The 20,393-nt window shown below is 41.3% G+C and overlaps 1 protein-coding gene across 4 annotated transcripts in view; it reads right to left on the bottom strand.

Moving 5' to 3' along the window:
* ULK4 (unc-51 like kinase 4) overlaps positions 1-20,393 on the bottom strand; it is a 592,979-nt gene that overhangs the window by 170,899 nt on the left and 401,687 nt on the right. For all 4 annotated transcript variants that reach the window (XM_087870115.1, XM_045798163.2, XM_045798161.2 and 1 more), the window contains one exon: positions 15,370-15,468. In XM_087870115.1, coding sequence (XP_087726241.1) covers positions 15,370-15,468 — 99 coding nt within the window. The remainder of the gene's footprint in view (positions 1-15,369; positions 15,469-20,393) is intronic.

Consider the following 20,393-nt stretch of genomic DNA (forward strand, 5'->3'; position numbering starts at 1 on the left):
GTTGAGTGCCTTATACATGTATATTCCTAAAAATAGTCATGAGGTTTTTTTCCCTGGGAGGCAGTTAATTGGAAAGATCCTTTCAGATCTTGTTTTTATGATGTGTTAGGTGGGTCTGGAGCAATGCTCAGTCTAGGACTAATTATTCCCCACATGAAGCAAGATCTTCCTGAATATCCTTTCTAATGCTCCATGAATTAAGAATTGTTTCTGGTCTGTCTGGTAGGAAAAAGAACTATTTTAGGCCTTGTGTGAATAACTTACTGTATTCCCTAATCCTTATGGGCTGTTTTGTTGCCGGCCTTGAATTGTTTCCTTATATACACATACTCTGCTGAATAACTGAGAGAAACCCTCTGTAGATCTCTGGGATTCTCTCCCTGTGCAACTCTCTGTCCTGGGCACTCTGGTCACCTTGTTCTGCTCTTCCTTTCACCTTCATCTCAACTTAGTCTTCAGTCTAAAACAAAAATCTGATAGCACACTTTTGTTTAAAATTCTTCCAAAATGTACAATTACTACCATAGAATGAGACTAAATACAGCTATGTTGGATAACCCACATTAGAAGAAATGATGCCTTAGTTTCCTGTAGATTCTTCAAGATAACCCAAGAGCTGGCTCTCTATGACATAGAAAGCTTGAAGAGATGAGAGACAGGGCAATGGCCAATCTACAAAAACGGTTTACAACTGGAAAACAATGGGCAGGCCATACAAGGCAGGTTTAGAAGTGCCCATCAGGAGGTAGTACCTATGTACTATGGACATTGAACAAGATATCCTTCAAGAATTCTATGGGGGAAAATCAATCCACGGAGAAGGACTAAGACTTTTGTACTAAAAGGAGTGGATGACATATGGCAGCCAGATTTTTTCCTTTCTTAAAGTCCTTAATTTTTAATTTTGATATAATTTTGGGCTTAAATGAGCTACAACAAGTAGTAAAAATGAGTTCACTTTACTGCCCTAAATAGTAACATCTTATGGAGCGATAGTCTAGTTACAACAAACAAGAATTTAAGATTGAGACATTACTATTAATTAATTTATAGACCTTATTCAAGTTTTGCCAGTTTTCCCACTAATGTCCTTTTCTGGTCCAGGATCCAACCTGGGATTCAGACAGGATTTAGCTGTCATGCTTCCTCAGTCTCCTACAATTTGTGACAGTCCATCTAGTCTTTTTCAGATTTTAATGACCTAGACGCTTTTGAGAGTACTGGCCAGTTAGTATATAAGACACTTTGGTTTGACTGATGTTTCCTCATGATTAAATCTTGGTAATGCAGTTTTGCCAGGAAGACCAGGAGGTGATGTACACTTTTCAGTGCATTATACCAGTAGGTACAGGATATCAATCAGTTTATCACTTGCGATATTAACTTTGCTCACTTGATTAGAGTGGTAACTATCAGTTTTATGCACTGTAAAAAAAAAAACCACAAATTTTTTCTTTTGTAATTACTTAGTATCTTGTGGAGAGGTAATTTGAGGCTTTATTTCTTATTTCTCATTATACCTTTACCCACTAATTTTAGCATCCATTGATAATGCCAGATTTCATTTGACTTAGAAAAATAAAGTGACACTGGTTATTTAACTAAGATTTACACTTAGTGAAAAGGCTTACATAAATTTTTTACTATCTGTCCTTGACCGTTTTTCAAAGTACATTTCTTGTCACTACATTGGAACATCCTGAGTTCCAATCCTACCATTACGTTCAGAGCCCCAAACTTCCAATGATCTTTTATGCCTATGAGTATATCCTCTACCTGGGGTGTACAACCCTTCAGTCCTTCACCCATCCCCATGCCATATCTGCTTGGCACACTGTCATCCATTCTTCAAACAAAATTCAAAAAGCCCCGGAGGATTTGAGGAAGAATAAGAAGCAACAGGAATCTGTCTCCCCACACAGAAAACAACTGCAGTGGCAGAATCGGTCTGATGTAACTACTTCAGAATTCTGGAACCTACTGAAGGGTTACAACTTCCGGGAGAAGACTTGGACAGTAAATTGAGGTTAATTTTGGTTAATTTCAGCTCTTGAACAGTAGTAGCTTCCCATTCCCCACTCCAAGCCCCCTGGTAGGCAGCTATTCATGTGTTTTGGGGGCAGCTTACACAAAACTTACAGGTGCTAGGGTAGACAAAAAGGACTCAGTCCTCCAAATATCAACAATCTGTTCTTCAATCACTGATGGCTGCTTCTGACCACAAGTACAGACAAAAAGGCAGGCACCTTGTTGTACCTCCCTCATTGTTGCAAGTCTCTCCCCCTCTGGATAAAGTGACTTACAGATTTAAAGAGACAACATCTTTCCCCTTCACCTCCCCTCACCCCACCACATTTTTTTGTTTTTCCTCTTTGGGGAATGAGACATTAAAAAGCAGCTACATATATTGGGAAAATTAGAAAGTAATTACATGTGCCCAGGGAAGGGTGCACACTCAGAAAAGACCTGGAAAGACCTTGCATTTACCCAGCAGACTGATCCTCAGCACAAAGAACCTACAATTTAAAAACAAAACAACAAAAAAAAACCCAAAAACAAAAACAAAAAATCTAAGTAAATAAACAAAACAAAACAAAAAAATAGCAAATTCTGGGGAGGTGGGAAAATCTGATTTGCAGAATTACCGTTATTAGAGTCAAATGTCCAGTTTTCAACAAAATTTCTTTAAAAATATGAAGGCATACAAAGAAACAGGTAATCATGGCCCATTCAAAAGAGAAAAATAAATCAACAGAAACTGTCTCTGAAGAAAACCTGATGGTAAATGTACTAGACAAAAACTTTAAAGCAAATTATCTTAAATATGCTCTAAAAATACTAAAGGAAGTTGTGTAGAAAGTCAAGAAAACAGTATGTGAACAAAATGGAAACATGAATACAAAGAAAAACCTAAAAAGAAATTATGGAGATAGAAAGTACAATAAATGAACTGGAAAATACACTAGAGAGATTCAAAGGCATATTTGAACATGAGGAAAGAATAAGCGAACATTAAGACAGGAAAATGAAAATTACTGAGTCTGGGGACCAGAAAGAAATAGATTGAAGAAAAGTGAACAGAGCCTAGGAGACCTTTAGGACACCATCTAGTGGACCAACATACACATTGTGAAAGTTTGAGAAAAAGGAAAGAGAGAAAGGGGCAGACAGAATATTTGAAGAAAGACTGGTTGAAAAGTTCCCAAACTGGATGAAAGACCTGAATATAAACATCCAAGAAGCTCAATCAACTCTAAGAAAAATGATCTTAAAAAAAAAAAAAAAACTCGCAGGGAGACACACAATGTTCAAAGTTTCAAAGGCCAAAGACAAAGAGCAAAAGAGAAATGTCCTAAATTTCAGTAGATTTTAAATGATAGTTATCATGCAAAATAGCTTTCCAACAAAATCAGTGACAATACAAAAACTAAGACATCCATAAATTTATGGAAATTAAATAACACATTCTTAAACAACCAATGGATCACAGAAGAAATCATAAGGGAAGGTAGAAAATACTTAGAGGGGGCGCCTGGGTGGCACAGCAGTTAAGCGTCTGCCTTCGGCTCAGGGCGTGATCCTGGCGTTATGGGATCAAGCCCCACATCAGGCTCCTCTGCTGTGAGCCTGCTTCTTCCTCTCCCACTCCCCCTGCTTGTGTTCCCTTTCTCGCTGGCTGTCTCTATCTCTGTCAAATAAATAAATAAAAATCTTAAAAAAAAATACTTAGAGATGAAGGAAAATGAAACACAATATACCCAAACTTATGAGACACTTATGAGACAAACTTATGAGACACAGCAATGCTAAAGGGGAAATTTTTAGCTATGAATGCTTATATTAAAAAATAAGAAATAAATCAACAACTTAACTTTACAACTCAAGGAACTGGGAGGAAAGAAAAAGAAAAAACTAAACCCAAAGCTAGAAGAAGGAAACAAAAAACATTAGAACAGAGACAAATGAAATAGAGAATAGAAAAACAGAGAAAGATCAATGAAACCAAAAGTTGATTCTTTGAAAAGATCAACAGAATGGACAAACCTTGGGCTAGATGGACAGAAAAAAAAGAGAAGATTCAAATTACTATAACCAAAAATGAAAATAGGAATATTACTGTCAATTCTATAGAATTAAAAAGGATTGTAAGAGAGTACTATGAACAACTGTAAGCCAACAAATTGGAAAACCTAGATGAAATGAACAAATTCCTAGAAATATAAAACCTACCAAGACTAAATCACAAAGAAATAGAAAATGTGAATACAACTATAACTAGTAGGGAGTTTGAATCAGTAATCAAAAATCTCCTGACAAAGAAAAGTCCTGGTCTTATGGCTTCACTGTTCAATGCTTTTCTTTTGGGTTGATGAAGGAGAAGCCCATTTATTTATTTATTTTTATTTTTATTTTTTGGTGTTCAACAATTCATTAGCTGTGTATAACACCCAGTGCTTATTACAACACGTGCCCTCCTTAATACCCATCACCCAGCTACCCCATTCCCCCACCCCCTTCTCTTCTGTAACCCTCATTTGTTTCCCAGAGTCCAAAGTCTCTCATGGTTTTTTTCCCTCTCTGATTCTTCCCATTCAGTTTTCCCTCCCTTCCCCTATGGTCCTCCATGCTATTCTATATGTTCCACATATGAGTGAAAGATATGATAATTGTTTTTCACTGCTTGACTTATTTCACTTAGCATAATCCCCTCCAGTTCCATCCATGTTGTGTCACTGTGAATTCTATCAAACATTTAAAAAACCTAGCACCATTTCTTTTTCAACCTTTTCCCAAAAATTGAAGGAAACATTTCTCAACTTGTTCTGAGAGGCCAGAATCATCCTGATACCAAAGCCAGACAAAGACACTACAAGAAAACTACAGATCAATATCCCTGATAAACACTGATACAAAAATCCTCTAAAAATCCTAGCAAACCTAATTCAGCAGCATATTAAAAATACTCTACACCACGAACAAGTGGGATTTGTTCCTGGGATGCAAGAATGGCTCGACATACAAAAATTGATCAATATAATACACTACAGTACTACCCAAAGCAATCTATAGAGTCCATGCAATCCCTATCAAAATCCCAATGATGTTTTCTCTAGAAACAGAAAAGCCCATTTAAAAATTCATATGGAATCTCAAATGACTCTAAATAGCCAAAACAATCTTGAAAAAGAACAACAAAACTGGAGGACTCAGACTTCTTCATTTTAACTTACTATAAAACTACAGTAATGAAATCACTGTGGTCCTGGCATAAAGATTGACTGACGTACAGACCAACAGAATATAGAATAGAGAGGCCAGAAATAAACCCTTCCATATATATGGTCAAATGACTTTTGACAAGGGGGCCAAGAACACTCCATGGAAAAAGGACAGTCTTTCCAACAAATGGTGCTGAGAAAACTGGTATCCACTTTCAAATGAATGAAGTTGGAACTAACACCATATAAAAAATTAGATAAAAATGGGTTACAGACCTAAATGTAAGAACTAAAACTACAAAATTCTTAGAAGAAACATTGGATGAAAGCTTCATGACACTGGATTTGGCAACAATTTCTTGAATATGACACCGAAGGCACAAGCAACAAATGAAAAATTTGCATAGGCACATTGGACTTTATGAGAATTTCGTGCATCAAAAGATATTATCAACACAATTTTTAAAAAAGCAACCCACAGAATGGGAGAAAATGTTTTCAAGTAACACATTTAAAATGGATCAATATCCAGAATATATAGAGAGTTCTTAAAATGCAACAAAAAGACCTGATTTTTTTAAAGAGATTTTATTTATTAATTTGACAGAGAGAGACAGTGAGAGAGGGAACAGAAGCAAGGAGAGTGTGAGAGGGAGAAGCAGGCTTCCTGCCGAGCAAGGAGCCTGATGCAGGGCTCAATCCCAGGACCATGGGATTGTGACCTGAGCCGAAGGCAGATGCTTAATGGCTAAGCCACCCAGGCGCCCCAAAACCCTGATTTAAAAAATGGGCAAAAAACTTGGATACTTCTACAAAGAAGATATGCAAGTGACAATCCACACATGAAAAGATGCTCAATATTACTAATAATTAGGGAAATGCAAATCACAACTATAATGAGATATCGCCTCACATCCATTAGGATGCCTACTAACAACAAAATAGAAAACAAGTTGTTGGTCTGGATATAGAGAAATGTGAACCCTTACACTGTTGATGGGAATGTAAAAGGACGGCCACCACGGAAAACTGAATAGTGGTTCTTCAAAAAATTGAAAACAGAATTATCAGAGGATCTAGCAATCCCATTTCTGGGTATATATTCAAAAGAACTGAAAGCAGGGTCTCAAAAAGATACATCCGTGTTCATGGCAGCATTATCCACAACAACTAAAAGTTGGAAGGAATCCAACTGACAACTGACAGATGAATGGATAAGCGGAATGTGGTACATACAACAGAGTATTATTTAGTCTTTGAAAGCACAGAAATTCTGACACAAACTACAACATGGATGAACCTTGAGGACATCATGCTAAGTGAAATAAGTCAGTCACAAAACAACAAATACTGTATGACTCCATTTATATGAGGTACTTAGAGCAGTCAAAATCATAGAGACAGGCAGTAGAATGGCGGTGCACTTTCCTCTTTCAATGATCAGTTTTTGTAAAATGCTATGTGGATTTATCACTAGAAGACAAGGAGGAAACCTAACTACATGCTTTGCTCTCTGTGTGTAAACTAAATAATAAATGCAAAATGACCAGCTGCTGACAGATTTTCATGTAAGTGCACAACTGATTACTGGTGATGATGCACATCTATTATTTACCTAGTGATCTGTTCACTGAAGGGCTAGCAGCAAAGTTTGTACTTCATGCAATTACTCACAGTGAATACAACACGGTAACTGAAATCTGAACCATGTTGTGGAGGACTGGTGTTATCTGGCTGAAATCTGTGCATATTAAAGCCCTGTGAAAGTAAGGATTGCCTCTGTGTGAGCATCATTATATATAATAATTATAAAAATGATGCTAGTTTAAAATACATATACATTTTTGATTATACAGACTTTAAAATTTTTATTATATTTTAAATTAGCATCATTCTACAATTAATATATGTCCTGATATTTTATTTAGCCTTATGTTACAAATATTTTCCCACACTGTAAAATACGCTTGGGAAGTATGATATTTAATAGCCTAATGGACTCCTACCCTAAGAATGGAAGTTAATTTCCAACTGAGCAACATCTAGGTTATTACCAAAGTGTTTAATACTAGAGATAATGCTGTGAGAATATATATTTACACAAATCATTCAGTACTTCTCTGATTATTTCCTATGCATAAATTCCATAAAAAGTAGAATGACTACATTAAAGGATATAAAAAATTTGAAGGCTTTTGATACAGACCTATGTATATTTTTATTTACATCTTTTTGTCCCCAAAGTCAGCTTCAAACTTGGAGGATTATATTGCATTTTTAAAGATTAATTTTCCGTTATTCATAGCATGCTTAAATGTGTCCAGTGAAATTAACAATGGACGTTTGCACTTTTGTTGTTGTGAATTGCCCACTCAAGTCCTTTGCCCACTTTTCTCTTGGGATACCTATTTCTAGGCGATTTATATGAGCTCCTTCTATATAGCACCTCTTTAAGACACTGTCTCAAGGGGCGCCTGGGTGGCTCAGCCGTTAAGTGTCTGCCTTTGACTCAGGTCATGATCCCAGGGTCCTGGGATCGAGCCCCACATCGGGCTCCCTGCTCGGCGGGAAACCTGCTTCTCCCTCTCACATTCCCCTTGCTTGTGTTCCCTCTCTTGCTGTCTCTCTCTGTCAAATAAATAAATAAAATCTTAAAAAAAAAAAAGACACTGCCTCAAAATGAACAAGTGTGGAACTCCAAAAACCTCTGGCCGTTATTGCCTTCCTGTCCATTTGTTACCTAAGTGAGATGTGTAAAAATAAAATCACATCACAATTCTGATGTATTTTTAGCTGGTTCTAATAATTTTTAGAGCTGGTTATGAATCCAATTACTAACAGTTTCCTCAATGATGCACATAAAAGACTCAACCATTAATTATTAACCTTTTTTTTTTAAAAGTCACAGCAAGTGTCCTCGGAACAGAGAATAAAGTCCACTCCCAAAATCTTTATTAACTAGGCTTTGATTTTGGCATGACCCATGTTTCATGGTTCCACATTCAGTTCTTTGTCCCTCAAACTCCCACTTCCTCATTTTCTTCTATTGATCTGTGCTGCTGCCCTGGTCTTGTTTTGTGAAATGAGTGACATGTTTCACATTAAGGCATTACTACTTAATTGAAGGCTTGTAAAGAGGGCAATAAGAGTATGGGAGTTTGGGTCATCAATGGGTGAGAACTATTTTCTAGAGGGGTTGCTTTCTGACACCAGTTACACTCTACCACATAAGGGAATGCCTGCCTATTCAACTTAGCACTAACAGCTCTGAACAACAACCAAATGCTATTTAAAAACCTATCATGGGGTGCCGGGGTGGCTCAGTCGGTTAAGCAACTGACACTTGATTTCGGCACAGGTAATGATCTCAGGGTCCTGGGATTGAGCTCCGAGTTGGGCTCCACGTTTAGTGGGGAGTCTGCTTGAGGATTCTCTTTTCCTCTGACCCTCCCTTTATCTAAAATAAATAAACAAATCTTAAAAAAAAAAAACGTGTATCACTATACTGCAATCACTTCAAGATAAAGGTATAAGAAGTAATGGCAGAAAACACACTTGCAGTCTTGGGAGTCTTTCCAACTACCCAAGTTCAAACACTGAACGTCAGAATCCTGGGGGGTCTCCTGTTAGAAAAGGTAATGATGCTGTGTCCTCTATTTTGATAGCTCAGAGGCTTTTATGCTCACCACTGCTGTGGGGATTCTAGGGCTGGGTTTTTATATTTTGCAGTTACTACAAGTATAGCTATTTTCCAGAAACAGAAGTCCTTGGGCAATGCTACCTGCCCTTTTGTATCCTTTGCTGTCAATCTAAGGCAGAGTATGGGTTATTTCAGGAATATAGGTTGCCTGAGGAAGGTCAGGACAACTCCTGCCAAGAAGAGGTCAATCTCTAGAGACAAATCCAGATGACGCAATTTTAAAGCAAGCAAGAGAATGAGCCATATCATTACCACTCCCTAGGAGGGGCAGGCTTAGCCAGGGCAGGATAGCAAGGGTACAGACGAATTCTCTGGATAAATCTGTACTTGAATCTACGTCGTACTAGACATGGTCTATTCTCGGTTATAGTAAGGAAAGTCAGAAAATATACTGCATTTGTTAGCAATTAGCTTGCTTTCCTACGCAAATATTAATCAAATCCCTCCTCTGCACCAGCCCCCAAAGTAAAGCTGAAGAAGGGACATCTAAGCCAAGAGCTGAAAGCTAAGGAACAGTCAAGTAGAAGGAGGAGGAGCATGCTCTAGACAGAGGCAAGGGAAATCAAAGTACATTTAGAGAACTGAAAAAAGCTGTGGTACAGAACACAGAGTAGGGCAAAGATAGTCAAGAGCTGAGGCTAGAAACTAAGTGTCAGATCATACATGGTTCTGTAAACCTGTTGAGAAGTTAGAATTTATCCATGAATAGTGGGGGATCATTGAAAGGTTTTAAGTCAATGAGTGACAAGATGAGTCTTGCATTGTAAAGAAAGCATGCTGCTTCCACTGTGAAGAAGACAGTAGGCAGGGCAAGAGCAAGCAGAATTCCCAAGGAGAAGGTCACCAGGGCCCTGCAGGCACAAATGGTGGTGGCCTTTATGACACTGTCCATGGGAGTGAAGAGAAGGGAGAGTCTGTGATGACGTAATAGGGCAGGATGGCAAAGGAAAAGAGGCCAAGATGATGCCTGCATTCTTGGCTGGGCAACTAAGAGGAAGTGAATTTCATTCTCTGACACAGGACACAAGAGGAGAAACAGTTTTAAGGAGGTGATTATGGGTTTGTTTTAACCCTGTTATATCTGAGGCGTTTATGGTGCATCCAGTGGAAATGTTGAGCAGACAGATGGGCAGCTATTGTCCCTATTAAATGGGGCAGTAACTCCTTAAAGCAGCTGCTTAGTAGAGAACTATCACGATGCCCAACTATCAAGATGCCTGACCTCAGTACCTCTGGCCTCCATCACCATAAACCATAATCACCATAAACTATCACCTAGATTTCAGGCCACTGACTATGAAGAGAAAGAACAGACAAGTCCAAGTCCATTACTATTGAAAGAGAAAAAGCTACTTGATTATTTCTTGAGAAAAAGAAATTAGAAAAGGAAAAAAAGAAACTTTCCCCCCTATACTTGGTGGGGCACAATTTTTTAAATTGCACAGTGACGTCAGAAACATGAACTGACAAGTATCATGTTGGTATAGGCTTAAATGTTGTTACTGGCAGAATCATTAACTGCTCGGGAGATGGCTCAGGTCCCTACTCATCTAGCCCAGGAGGGAGCTCACATTCTGATGCTCGGTGAGGACTGCCTTCCCAGCCTGACTGCAGAGGGCCAACTTCCCAATGGCTAAGGAAGGCACGGTTAATGCGAAACATATAAACCAGGCTACATACTGCATCTCAGACGAAATGAAGAAAAAGTTTTAAAAACAATGATCTCTTGTAAGTTTGAAAATGCCTATTTTAATTGAGAGAGAAGGAGGCTGTAGCATAATTTCTTATAGCAACTTTATCTAGTTATAAAACTCATGTAGGATGTACAGCCTAGCTTCTCGTTTCCTCTTCTTAAATAAAATATTTAATCCAAACAATTACCTTGCTTTATTTTTTTTTTTTCAGGAGACATGGTCAATTGGTTATACCTTTTATTAGCCAGATCTTATACTATGTTCCAATTGAGGATTCAAAATCCCCCTGAAACTGAATGGGAAGAAATCAGAGAGGGAGATAAACCATGACAGACTCTTGACTCTGGGAAACAAATGGAGGGTTGTGGAAGGGGAGGAAGGTAGGGGGATGGGGTAACTGGGTGATGGGCATTAAGGAGGGCACATGATGTGATGAGCACTGGGTATTATATGCAACTAATGAATCACTGAACGCTACATCAAAAACTAATGGTGTACTATATATGGGCTAGTTGAGAAAAACCCAAAAAAACAAAGATCTCCCAGAAATTGTGAATTGTGCACAGAACTTGGCATATAAGTGAGTCTACACATTTTTCTGGGAAGAGGGTCTAGAATCCTCAGATTCTTAAAGCAGTTTACATTCAAAACAGACTAAGAATCACTATATCTACCTTCCAATATGATTCTACTACAGTGTATAGTAAAAATACAGGGCACAAATTAGGGGTTGACAGGTTTTCTCTTCTCTTAAGGATATGTTTTCTTTTGTAGGACCAGAATCTGGAAAGAACCTCAAAAGCTAAAAAGTTCATCCACCTGCCTTTAGGCAAAATACCTCCAAAATTATCCAAGTCAGATGACAACTGAAAGTCTGTTTATTTCTCCCTATGGGAAAGCAATTCCAGCACCTCATTCTGTAACCTAGTACATTTTTTAACAACCACTATAAAATTTATCTTTGGTCTGTATGTGCTCTAGTTGAGGTCCTAAATTGCCTTATTACTATTTTTCTTCACTTTATACACAGCTATAAATGTGTGTTAATCTTTTCCAGAGAGGATATATTGCAATGTTCTTGTCACAGGCCATTTTTAAAACCAGTGACTCTGGTGATCAATGTGTATAGACACAACACAGCTCACGCACGTCAGGCAGACGTCTGGCCAAATACTAGAACATAAGTGTGATCAAGTTACTAGTAACAAGAGTTCAGAGTCTCAGAGAGCTGGGGAAAATCTCTCAGATGACACAGTGCAGGAAGAAGAGGCTCTCCCGCTGTTTCTGTCGGTCAGAGGTATGAATGTGAGACATCTGGTGGAGATCCGACCTAACCATGGGCCTGGAATGTGTGGCCCCCTCAGCAACCCTCAGCCCTCACCTGACCTGTGATTATGGTCCTCTTGCCCTCCCCGAGGGACACTGTGAACTCCAGCCTTCCCATGTACACTGGCCACCTGACTCCACCTGCTTGTCTGCCTCTCGTATAGCTTTGTTTCCTGTGGTCCTCTCTACATGAACACTGCACAACTCAGGCCTCCCATCTCCAGTGGCTTTCCCAGGGACAGTGGACCCTCTCTGGCCCAGGCAACCCAGCAAACTTGTCCCCTGTCCCGTGGGCTGCCTTCCCCAATAAGGTCTGACCCACAGCCTCAGGGCAGGGGTACCCCCGATCAAGTCTGTCCGTTCTTGAGTAGTCTCGCTCAGCTTTAGGGTACTTTAGACAGTTCTTTGCAAATCTTCTGGTTACTCTTTTTTCATAGCTAATGATGTTTTATATTAAAATTCTATTAAAGTCACTGTGTGGTTTCTCCCTTCTGATTGGACCCAGACTGACTTTGATTACAGTCATGGATAGTATTATAAGAATAGCATCTTCTGGGGCGCCTGGGTGGCACAGCAGTTAAGCGTCTGCCTTCGGCTCAGGGCATGATCCCAGCGTTATGGGTTCGAGCCCCACATCAGGCTCCTCTGCTATGAGCCTGCTTCTTCCTCTCCCACTCCCCCTGCCTGTGTTCCTTCTCTCGCTGGCTATCTCTATCTCTGTCAAATAAATAAATAAAATCTTAAAAAAAAAAAAGAATAGCATCTTCTATTCTTATCTTTCCTTCTAGTTTAACTGTTTTGTGGTTAAAGAATGTGGTCTATACAATTCCAACTTATTAAAATTTATTGATGTCCTTTTAACATAATGCATGGCCAACTTTTTAAAGATGTTTCTGGAAAACTAAAGTTACAGTTTCTATTTTCAGGGTACAGAGATGAATCTATTTCTCTTAGCTCAATGTTATTAAAATATTTATGCCCTTTATATAGGGGTCAGCGAACTTTTTCTGTGAAGAGACAGATAGTAAATAATATAGACTTGTGAGCTATAAGGTCTGTGTTGTAACTCCTCAACTCTTGTCAAGGAGCAAAAAAAAGCCACAGACAATACATAAACAAATGGGCTGTGTGGTTGTATTCAATAAAACTTTATTTACAAAAATAGGCAGTGCAGGGGTGGGGAGCATCTGGGTGGCTCAGTTGGTTGAGCATACGATTCTTGATTTCAGCTCAGGTCATGATCTTGGGGTCCTGGGATCAGCCCTGTGACAGGCTCTACGCTCAGTGGGGCGTCTGCTGGAGATTTTCTCTCTCCCCCTTTCCCTTGGCCCCTCGGAGCATGTGCTCTCTCCCTCTCAAATAAGTAATCTTTTAAAAAATAATAAAATAAAATAATTTTAAAAACTTTACAAAAAGGCAGTGGGCAAGAGTTGGCCCACAGGTCACGGCTTATCAATCCCTGCTCTCTACATCATTAGTTTTATCTACTTGGTCTGTAAAGCAATGAGAAAGAGGAGTTAAATCTCTGAACACTACTGCGTTTTTTGGATTTCCTCCTGTGTATTTTTGGTCCTTTGTTCATATAATTCTATGCTCTAATATTCGACACAAAAAGGTTCATAGTTATTATGTCCTCCTGTGAATTTTATTCCTTATCATTGTAGAATCTCCTCTTTGTTCTGTTAAAAGTGAGTTTTTTTGTACATTAAACCTTACATTTAATATTAAAAATATTTAGAAAGAAAATATAAAATAAGAATGAAATTAAGATCAAAGAGAAGTTTAACAATAAATCCAACTGAATAAATTCATCTATTAAAAGAAAGCAAATCTGAGAATGTGGCAAACGCCAAAACCTGGTCTAGAAGACAGATGTAAAAAAGAGCGTCCCAGAAGTTTTACCAAGAATGGATTCTGCATCTGTCTTTCCTTTTAGATTTTATTTATTTGATAGAGAGAAAGAGAGAGAGTGGAGAGGAGCAGAGGGGGAGGGAGAGGGCCAAGCAGACTCTGAGTTGAGCATGGAGCCCAACAGTGGGGCTCAATCCCAGGACCCCGAGATCATGACCTGAGCTGAAACCAAGAGTCAGACGCTCAACAGACTGAGCCACCCAGGCCCCTCTGTATCTGTGCTTCTTAAAACAGATCTTCTTCATCTGTCTTTTTAAATCTTTTTCTCTATAAATATAATTATTATGCAATGTATCATATATAGCACCAATTTATATATATGTATATACATTTTTTAATTTGATGTCATTTTGAGTCTCTTCTGTAAGAGAGTCTAGTTTGTGTTAGCCTCTCCTCTGCTCACTGGAGCCTCATCTGTTTCCTGCCCTTAGCCCCAGAGACAGCTGGCTGTCTGGGTTCAGCCCCCTACTCTGAGCTGGAGCAGCTAGTGTTCTGTTTTCCACGTAGCTTCATGCAAAAGATATTCTACTCCAAATATCCTACCACTTTGGGGCTTGGGGATGGTCCCTGGGGTTGGAGGATGTTCCCTTACTTCATTGTGAGACCACTGCTGTGAGAACATACTCTACATATGCCATTATTTAATATAACCCAGAATTGATGGATCCCCCCCCTTTTCTTGTTGAACCAAACCTTTATTTGCTAAATACAATTAAGTCTAAGGAATTTAAGGAATTATTCATCCAAACTGCATTTACCTACCTTTGAAAGCCACAGAGCAGAAAAAGACAGATCCTGGCAGCTTTGAGGGAACTGAAGGTCTGTCTATGCGAAGAACCAGACCTAAATTTCCAGGGATTACAGGGACTCCCAGCCCTTGGATCCCCAAATCTGGAGAGGTTTTCAGGAGTCTTCATGGAACTTCATCAACCCACCCTCTGACTGACTGCTCTGTAGGAATCATGTGTCTAAGCAGTGGGTCCTCCTCTTTGAGTTCGGGCAAAATTGTTTAGTTGGTCCAAACTTCAAGTTTCTGCTGGGCTCTTTCCATATATTTGGTGGTCTTGTGTCATCTTACCTGTCTTCATTTAACTACTTATTTCCTTCTGTCTCTGTGGCGATTTCGGGGAGTATGCTCTAGGCCTGCGTGCCTGCTTCTGCATTCCTCGGGAGTCCTGGATGCCAAGGACAACTCTAACATATCTTTTTAAGAGAGAACTGGCCTCCAAAATGATTTCTTCTTCCTTCTTGGAATTCATTTCTCGAATTTTCTACCTCCCATTAAGACGGCTTTGAGATTCTGCCTTAAATACCTACTGAAATGAATGATAAGCCATCTAGTTTTAAAATAAAGTAGAAATTTAGTGTTTCTAGGCCAAATAATCTTCTGAAATTTCTTTTGATTCCAGCTCTGAAGAGAATTAAAGTGGCACAGAAATTCAAGGCATCAAGAAATTCAAATAAAATAACCTTCACCTCAGCAGTGGTCTGAAAGACGCACAAACAGGTGAGCTCTTACCAGCGGAATGAGCAGGCTAATGAGGTCTGTCAGAGGTTTGCTGAGCAGCAGCAGGTCCTCGGCGGCCTGAGTGTCCCCTCCTGAGCCGGACTTCTGCGCCTTGAGCGGGGAGAAGAGAAGGGAAAGGGGGTGTTGGAGATTAGTCGGTTTATCCAGAGGAGCCAGATCTGTTCAGTCCAGGACCTCTAATACTTTCAGAGCAGGCTGCAGACTGCCTGTCTCGGGTTATTAGCCTGGACTCCAGGACCCTTCTCATGAGGCCCAGTTCCTTCTGGACAGAATTTGTGCTGCCTACATTCTCTGGCTCAGAGGGACTCGACTGAAAAAGCAGACACCTGCCTTTTAACAACTTGCATCTCTCGCTAGCCAAGGGGAACCACCATAATCGTAGCACAGAGCTTCCCTCTCCCCTTCTCACCCCACCTCCAGTCTTTCCAACTGATTTTGCCAGAAAGGTAGAATTTCCTTCCAGAAAACAAATGTGCGGCTCTACCCTGGAGGTCTGAACCCTTCTGACTCTTGGCTGTTGATCCCGCCTTTGGAAGCACAGTGTGAGAGAGAATACTGGCCTTTTCACATTAACACATTATCCTTTAGAGCAAACAGATTCTCTCTTGGGAAAGATAAGACAGTCTTGCAAACCAGCACCGGGGCCAAGAGGGGGCATGATGCCACTGCTTCCTTGCCAAGCACATGGAAGCAAGCAGACGGGGTCACAAGAGCAATTGCACACTGTGGGACTCTTCCACCAGGACATCCAGCGTCCTCCGTAGCCTCTAAATCCACATAGTCATTTGTTATTGTTACCAAGAAACATCCGGACTCTCCACACCAGTATTCAGGTACCACCTCCTTGCAAAGCTGCCAAGGCTTCCGGCAAGAGAATGCTGCCTATCTGCACAACGGTGAAGTTCGCACCCAGAATGCAATAGAAACTGCTCTCCTTACAAAAATATGGGACTGCCATGGAAGCTCTGTGCACAGAGGGATCCCAGCAGGGATTCCCTCAGGAAGAAAAAGAGAAGCTGAGCTACAATTTCAGGGCCCACCTCTCCTCTCAGATTGTCTCCAGGTCCCTCATGTCACACTCCCTAAAGGCAGCCCCTTGATACCTGCATCTGTGGCCCACTGTGTGCATTTTGTAAAGGGCCCTTTCCGCAGCAAGGGAATAGCTATGACACTGCTATTGTCCTCTCCATTCAGGTCCTCTCCCCTTGCCACTGGTCTATGATGCACTTGCCCCCGTCACGGCCGTATGGTAACTGACGCCACTCCCAACCATCCAGTGCTCTTGACCCACCCAGTTATGGTCTAAGCAGAAGACGGTAGACTGCACTGGGGCAGGAGCAGTAGGGTTTGAGAGAAGTGGTTGGACTTACTAGATATTTAAAGTAAAATCTACATTATTTGAGGACAGATTAGATGTGGAGTATGAAAAAGAAACATTTTAAGGATGACTCCCAGGTTTCTAGTATGAAGGGTGGTCAGCCTTGCTGGTAGCAGAATGTTTTGGGAGGCAAATCCCGAGTTCAGCTTTGGACTAATTGGTCCTAATTGGTCCTAACAAATTGGTTGAATCTGAGGTGACAATGGAGTGTTCCGGTGATCATTTGAGAAAGTTTCTGGATCTCTAAGGATAGATTTCATGGGAGGACTCTGGGTAGAAATATAAACTTAATAGTCTTAAACATATAAAACCTGGGAATGTCAACTTATGAGCCATCTTTAATATTAAATGGCAACACAGCATTACTCAAAATGAGATAAAGGAGTACAGCGTTAAAAAAATGAAAATAAACAAAAGGCCAGGGAAACACAATTCTATTCTATCTAGCACTGCTACATGAATCTAGTGCATGCAGGTAAGTACTCAAGAGAGGTTTGTTAAATAAACACAGAGGTGGAGTGCCTGGGTGGCTCAGTCGGTTAAGCATCTGCCTTCAGATCACCTCATGATCTCAGGGTCCTGGGATTGAGCCCCACATCGGGTTCCCCGCTCAGTTGGGAGTCTGCTTGTCCCTCTGCCCTTCCCACAGCTAGTGCTCCCTCTTTCTCAAATAAATAAATAAATACAATCTTCTAAAAAAATTTTTAAAAACAACGGAGGTAAGGCAGCTGTAGAGAAAAAGAGACAGTCGATTCCTCAGGTAGCTGCTGATGTCCTCACAATGGAGCACAACCTGCAATGGTAGGGCCCGCACCAGCTCAGCACTCACGGTGCTCCCCGATCACCATTACATGCGTGCTCACGATGGGCAGATGACATGAGTCAGCACCCTCTGTAGGCTCTCACCCTCTGCTCCAAAGGATAGCATGCTTACAAACAGCTGTGCTGAAGGCACAGTGTGAAAGTCGAGGTGGACAGAGTTTGTGCGGTTGGGGGGAAGTGAGAGAAGGTGACATGTGACTTCATCATTTCCACGGTGGGAAGGAGGTCTACAGGGAACAGTGTGGAGAGTGGTGTTTCAGGGGCCAGGATCCATAGGAAGAAAAGGCATGGGAGTGAAAACACTGAGAGCCGACTGTCTGGCGTGGGTGTGGGCAGCCCGGAGGCCTGGCAGATCAGGCGGGAAGGCACCCTGGGGCTGGATCACACCAGACCTTGAATGCCTCACCAGCGAGTTAGAAGATGCCATCACAGATAACGAAATGTCACTGAGGTTTGCCAAGGAAGGGAGCGGCATGGGGAGGATTATGGGCGATGGCAGAAAAATCTCCCTTGCATTCAGCACCCAGGCAGAGGGTAGCTGACAGGCATGAGCAGGGGGAACACCACAGAGGAGTCAACCTGGATAATTTCAAGAGACTCGTGTCCACATTCCAGTCTCTCAGCAACACCAGCATGTCTGCATAGAAACAGCAGTTTAACAGTCCCATGATCACAATAGCAGTGGATGAAGGTCCCCCATCACTTCACAAATGACAGTCAAGGCCCAGAGACGGGAGAGTCAGGTGACCTGGATTTTCATATGAATTGGGCTTCCTGACCCCCAAAACTCAGTTAGGCTCTCCTCTCCCACATTCACCCTGCAGCACCCTGAACCTCACAGCAGCTGCGTGCCACAGACAGAGTGGGATGATCATTTCCTCGCCATTTGGGTAGAGACAGTCTTCCCGCTGAACCCGCAAGCTCCCCAAGTGCTAACACCCTTCCTCTTGAGATCCCTGAAATCTCAGCACCGAGCCCTGTTCCGGGCTAATAAGTACAGAAACAAACCATAAATTAATATTTCGTGAGCCTGCCAGGAGTCAGTTTAGTCAGGAACTGTGGCTTGAGCAGGCTCCCATGTGCCAGGACATGGACATGAGGAAGTCATGGTCCACAGGAAGCCTTCTGGAAACAGGAAAATGAGGGGAGCACTTTTCCTCTCGCTGTTAATGATATAGCGACCAGTTAGTGCTTCCCTTCCCTGGGCCAGGTACAGACAAGCCGTTACCTACTTACATCTACTCACATTTATCTTATTCTCTCGTTTAAGTCATACGATGACCCAGCAGAGCAGTTTTTATCATTGGTACTCTGCACATGAGGAAACCAACATTAGGCAGGTGAAGAAACTTGCCCAGGGTCACACAGGTGGAAAGTGGTGTGGCTGGCATTTGCATCCAAGGCCCATCCCACACCAGTGAGTCTGGAGCATGTGCTGGTCTCTGCTTCCACATCTCTCCCACACAGCCCTCAGGTTAAACCAGGACCAATTTTGAATCAGCAGGCACGTTGGGGGCAGGGACTAAACTCTTGATAGAAATTCTTTTTTTTTTTTAAAGATTTTATTTATTTGACAGATAGAGACAGCCAGCGAGAGAGGGAACACAAGCAGGGGGAGTGGGAGAGGAAGAAGCAGGCTCATAGCAGAGGAGCCTGATGTGGGGCTCGATCCCAGAACGCCGGGATCACGCCCTGAGCCGAAGGCAGACGCTTAACACCTGCGCCACCCAGGCGCCCCTGATGGAGATTCTAACACCTGCCTTCCCATGGTCCCCGCTTCCCTAGTACACATTCTTACATCATATCACTTTTCTCCCTGAAAAAGAAAAGTGAAGCACTTCTCATTTTAAACACTGGCAACCCTCAATTCTGCTGCTCAACAGCAGTTGCTGTTAGAAGTACATCAGGTTTGGAATGCCGAAGAATCCCCAGGGTGGAGCGTGTTTACATATTTTCTTTTTACTTAATTTTTTTTAAGATTTTATTTTTTTAATTTTAAGTTATTTTTTTTAAAGATTTATTTATTTATTTATTTGAGAGAGAGAGAGAGAGAGAGTGCAAGCACACAGAGGAAGAGGGGGACAGAGAAGCAGATGCCTCGCTGAGCAGAGAGCCCGATGTGGGGCTCAATCCCAGGACCCCAAGATCACAACCTCCAGCTGAAGGAAGATGCTTAACCAACTGAGCCACCCAGGCGCCCCAAGATTTTATTTATTTATTTGAGAGAAAGCGAGCGAGAGAGAGAACACAAGTGGGGTGAGGGGCAGAGGGAGAAACAGGCTCTTCACAGAGCAGGGAGCCCAATGCAAGGCTCTATCCTGGGACTCCAGGATCGTGATCTGAGCCGAAGGCAGACGCTCAACCGACTGAGCCACCCAGTCACTCCTGGAGCATGTTTATAAATGGAAGAGGTAACTTAAGGTTTGGAAAGTACTTTTAGCTTCCTCTTCTAGGACGATGTGTCTTTGATACACATGCCATTTCTTTTCCCAGCCCTTTCCCCTAATTCTGTCTCTAAGACTCTACCTCTGTCAGACTGACACGGTTACATGAAGATCAAAGTCAGCAGTCAAGACCAAAAGCAATACGTGGCAGCTATTACAGGGGAAGATTTAGAAAGATGTTAGCAGTAAAATATACAGTGGTGTGGAAGAAATGAAAAAGTAAGACACAGTGATCTATCTACAGTACGCTAGAAAATTTTTTAAAGGTTTTCCGGGGGAGGGAGTTAAGATGGCGGAGGAGTAGGGGATCCCTTTTTCAGCCGGTCCCCTGAGTCAAGCTGGATAGGTACCAGACTAGCCTAAATAACCAC

Source organism: Ursus americanus, chromosome 20, assembly GCF_024610735.1.
Source record: "Ursus americanus isolate L20-20 chromosome 20, mUrsAme1.1.p, whole genome shotgun sequence".
Taxonomy (NCBI): domain Eukaryota; kingdom Metazoa; phylum Chordata; class Mammalia; order Carnivora; family Ursidae; genus Ursus; species Ursus americanus.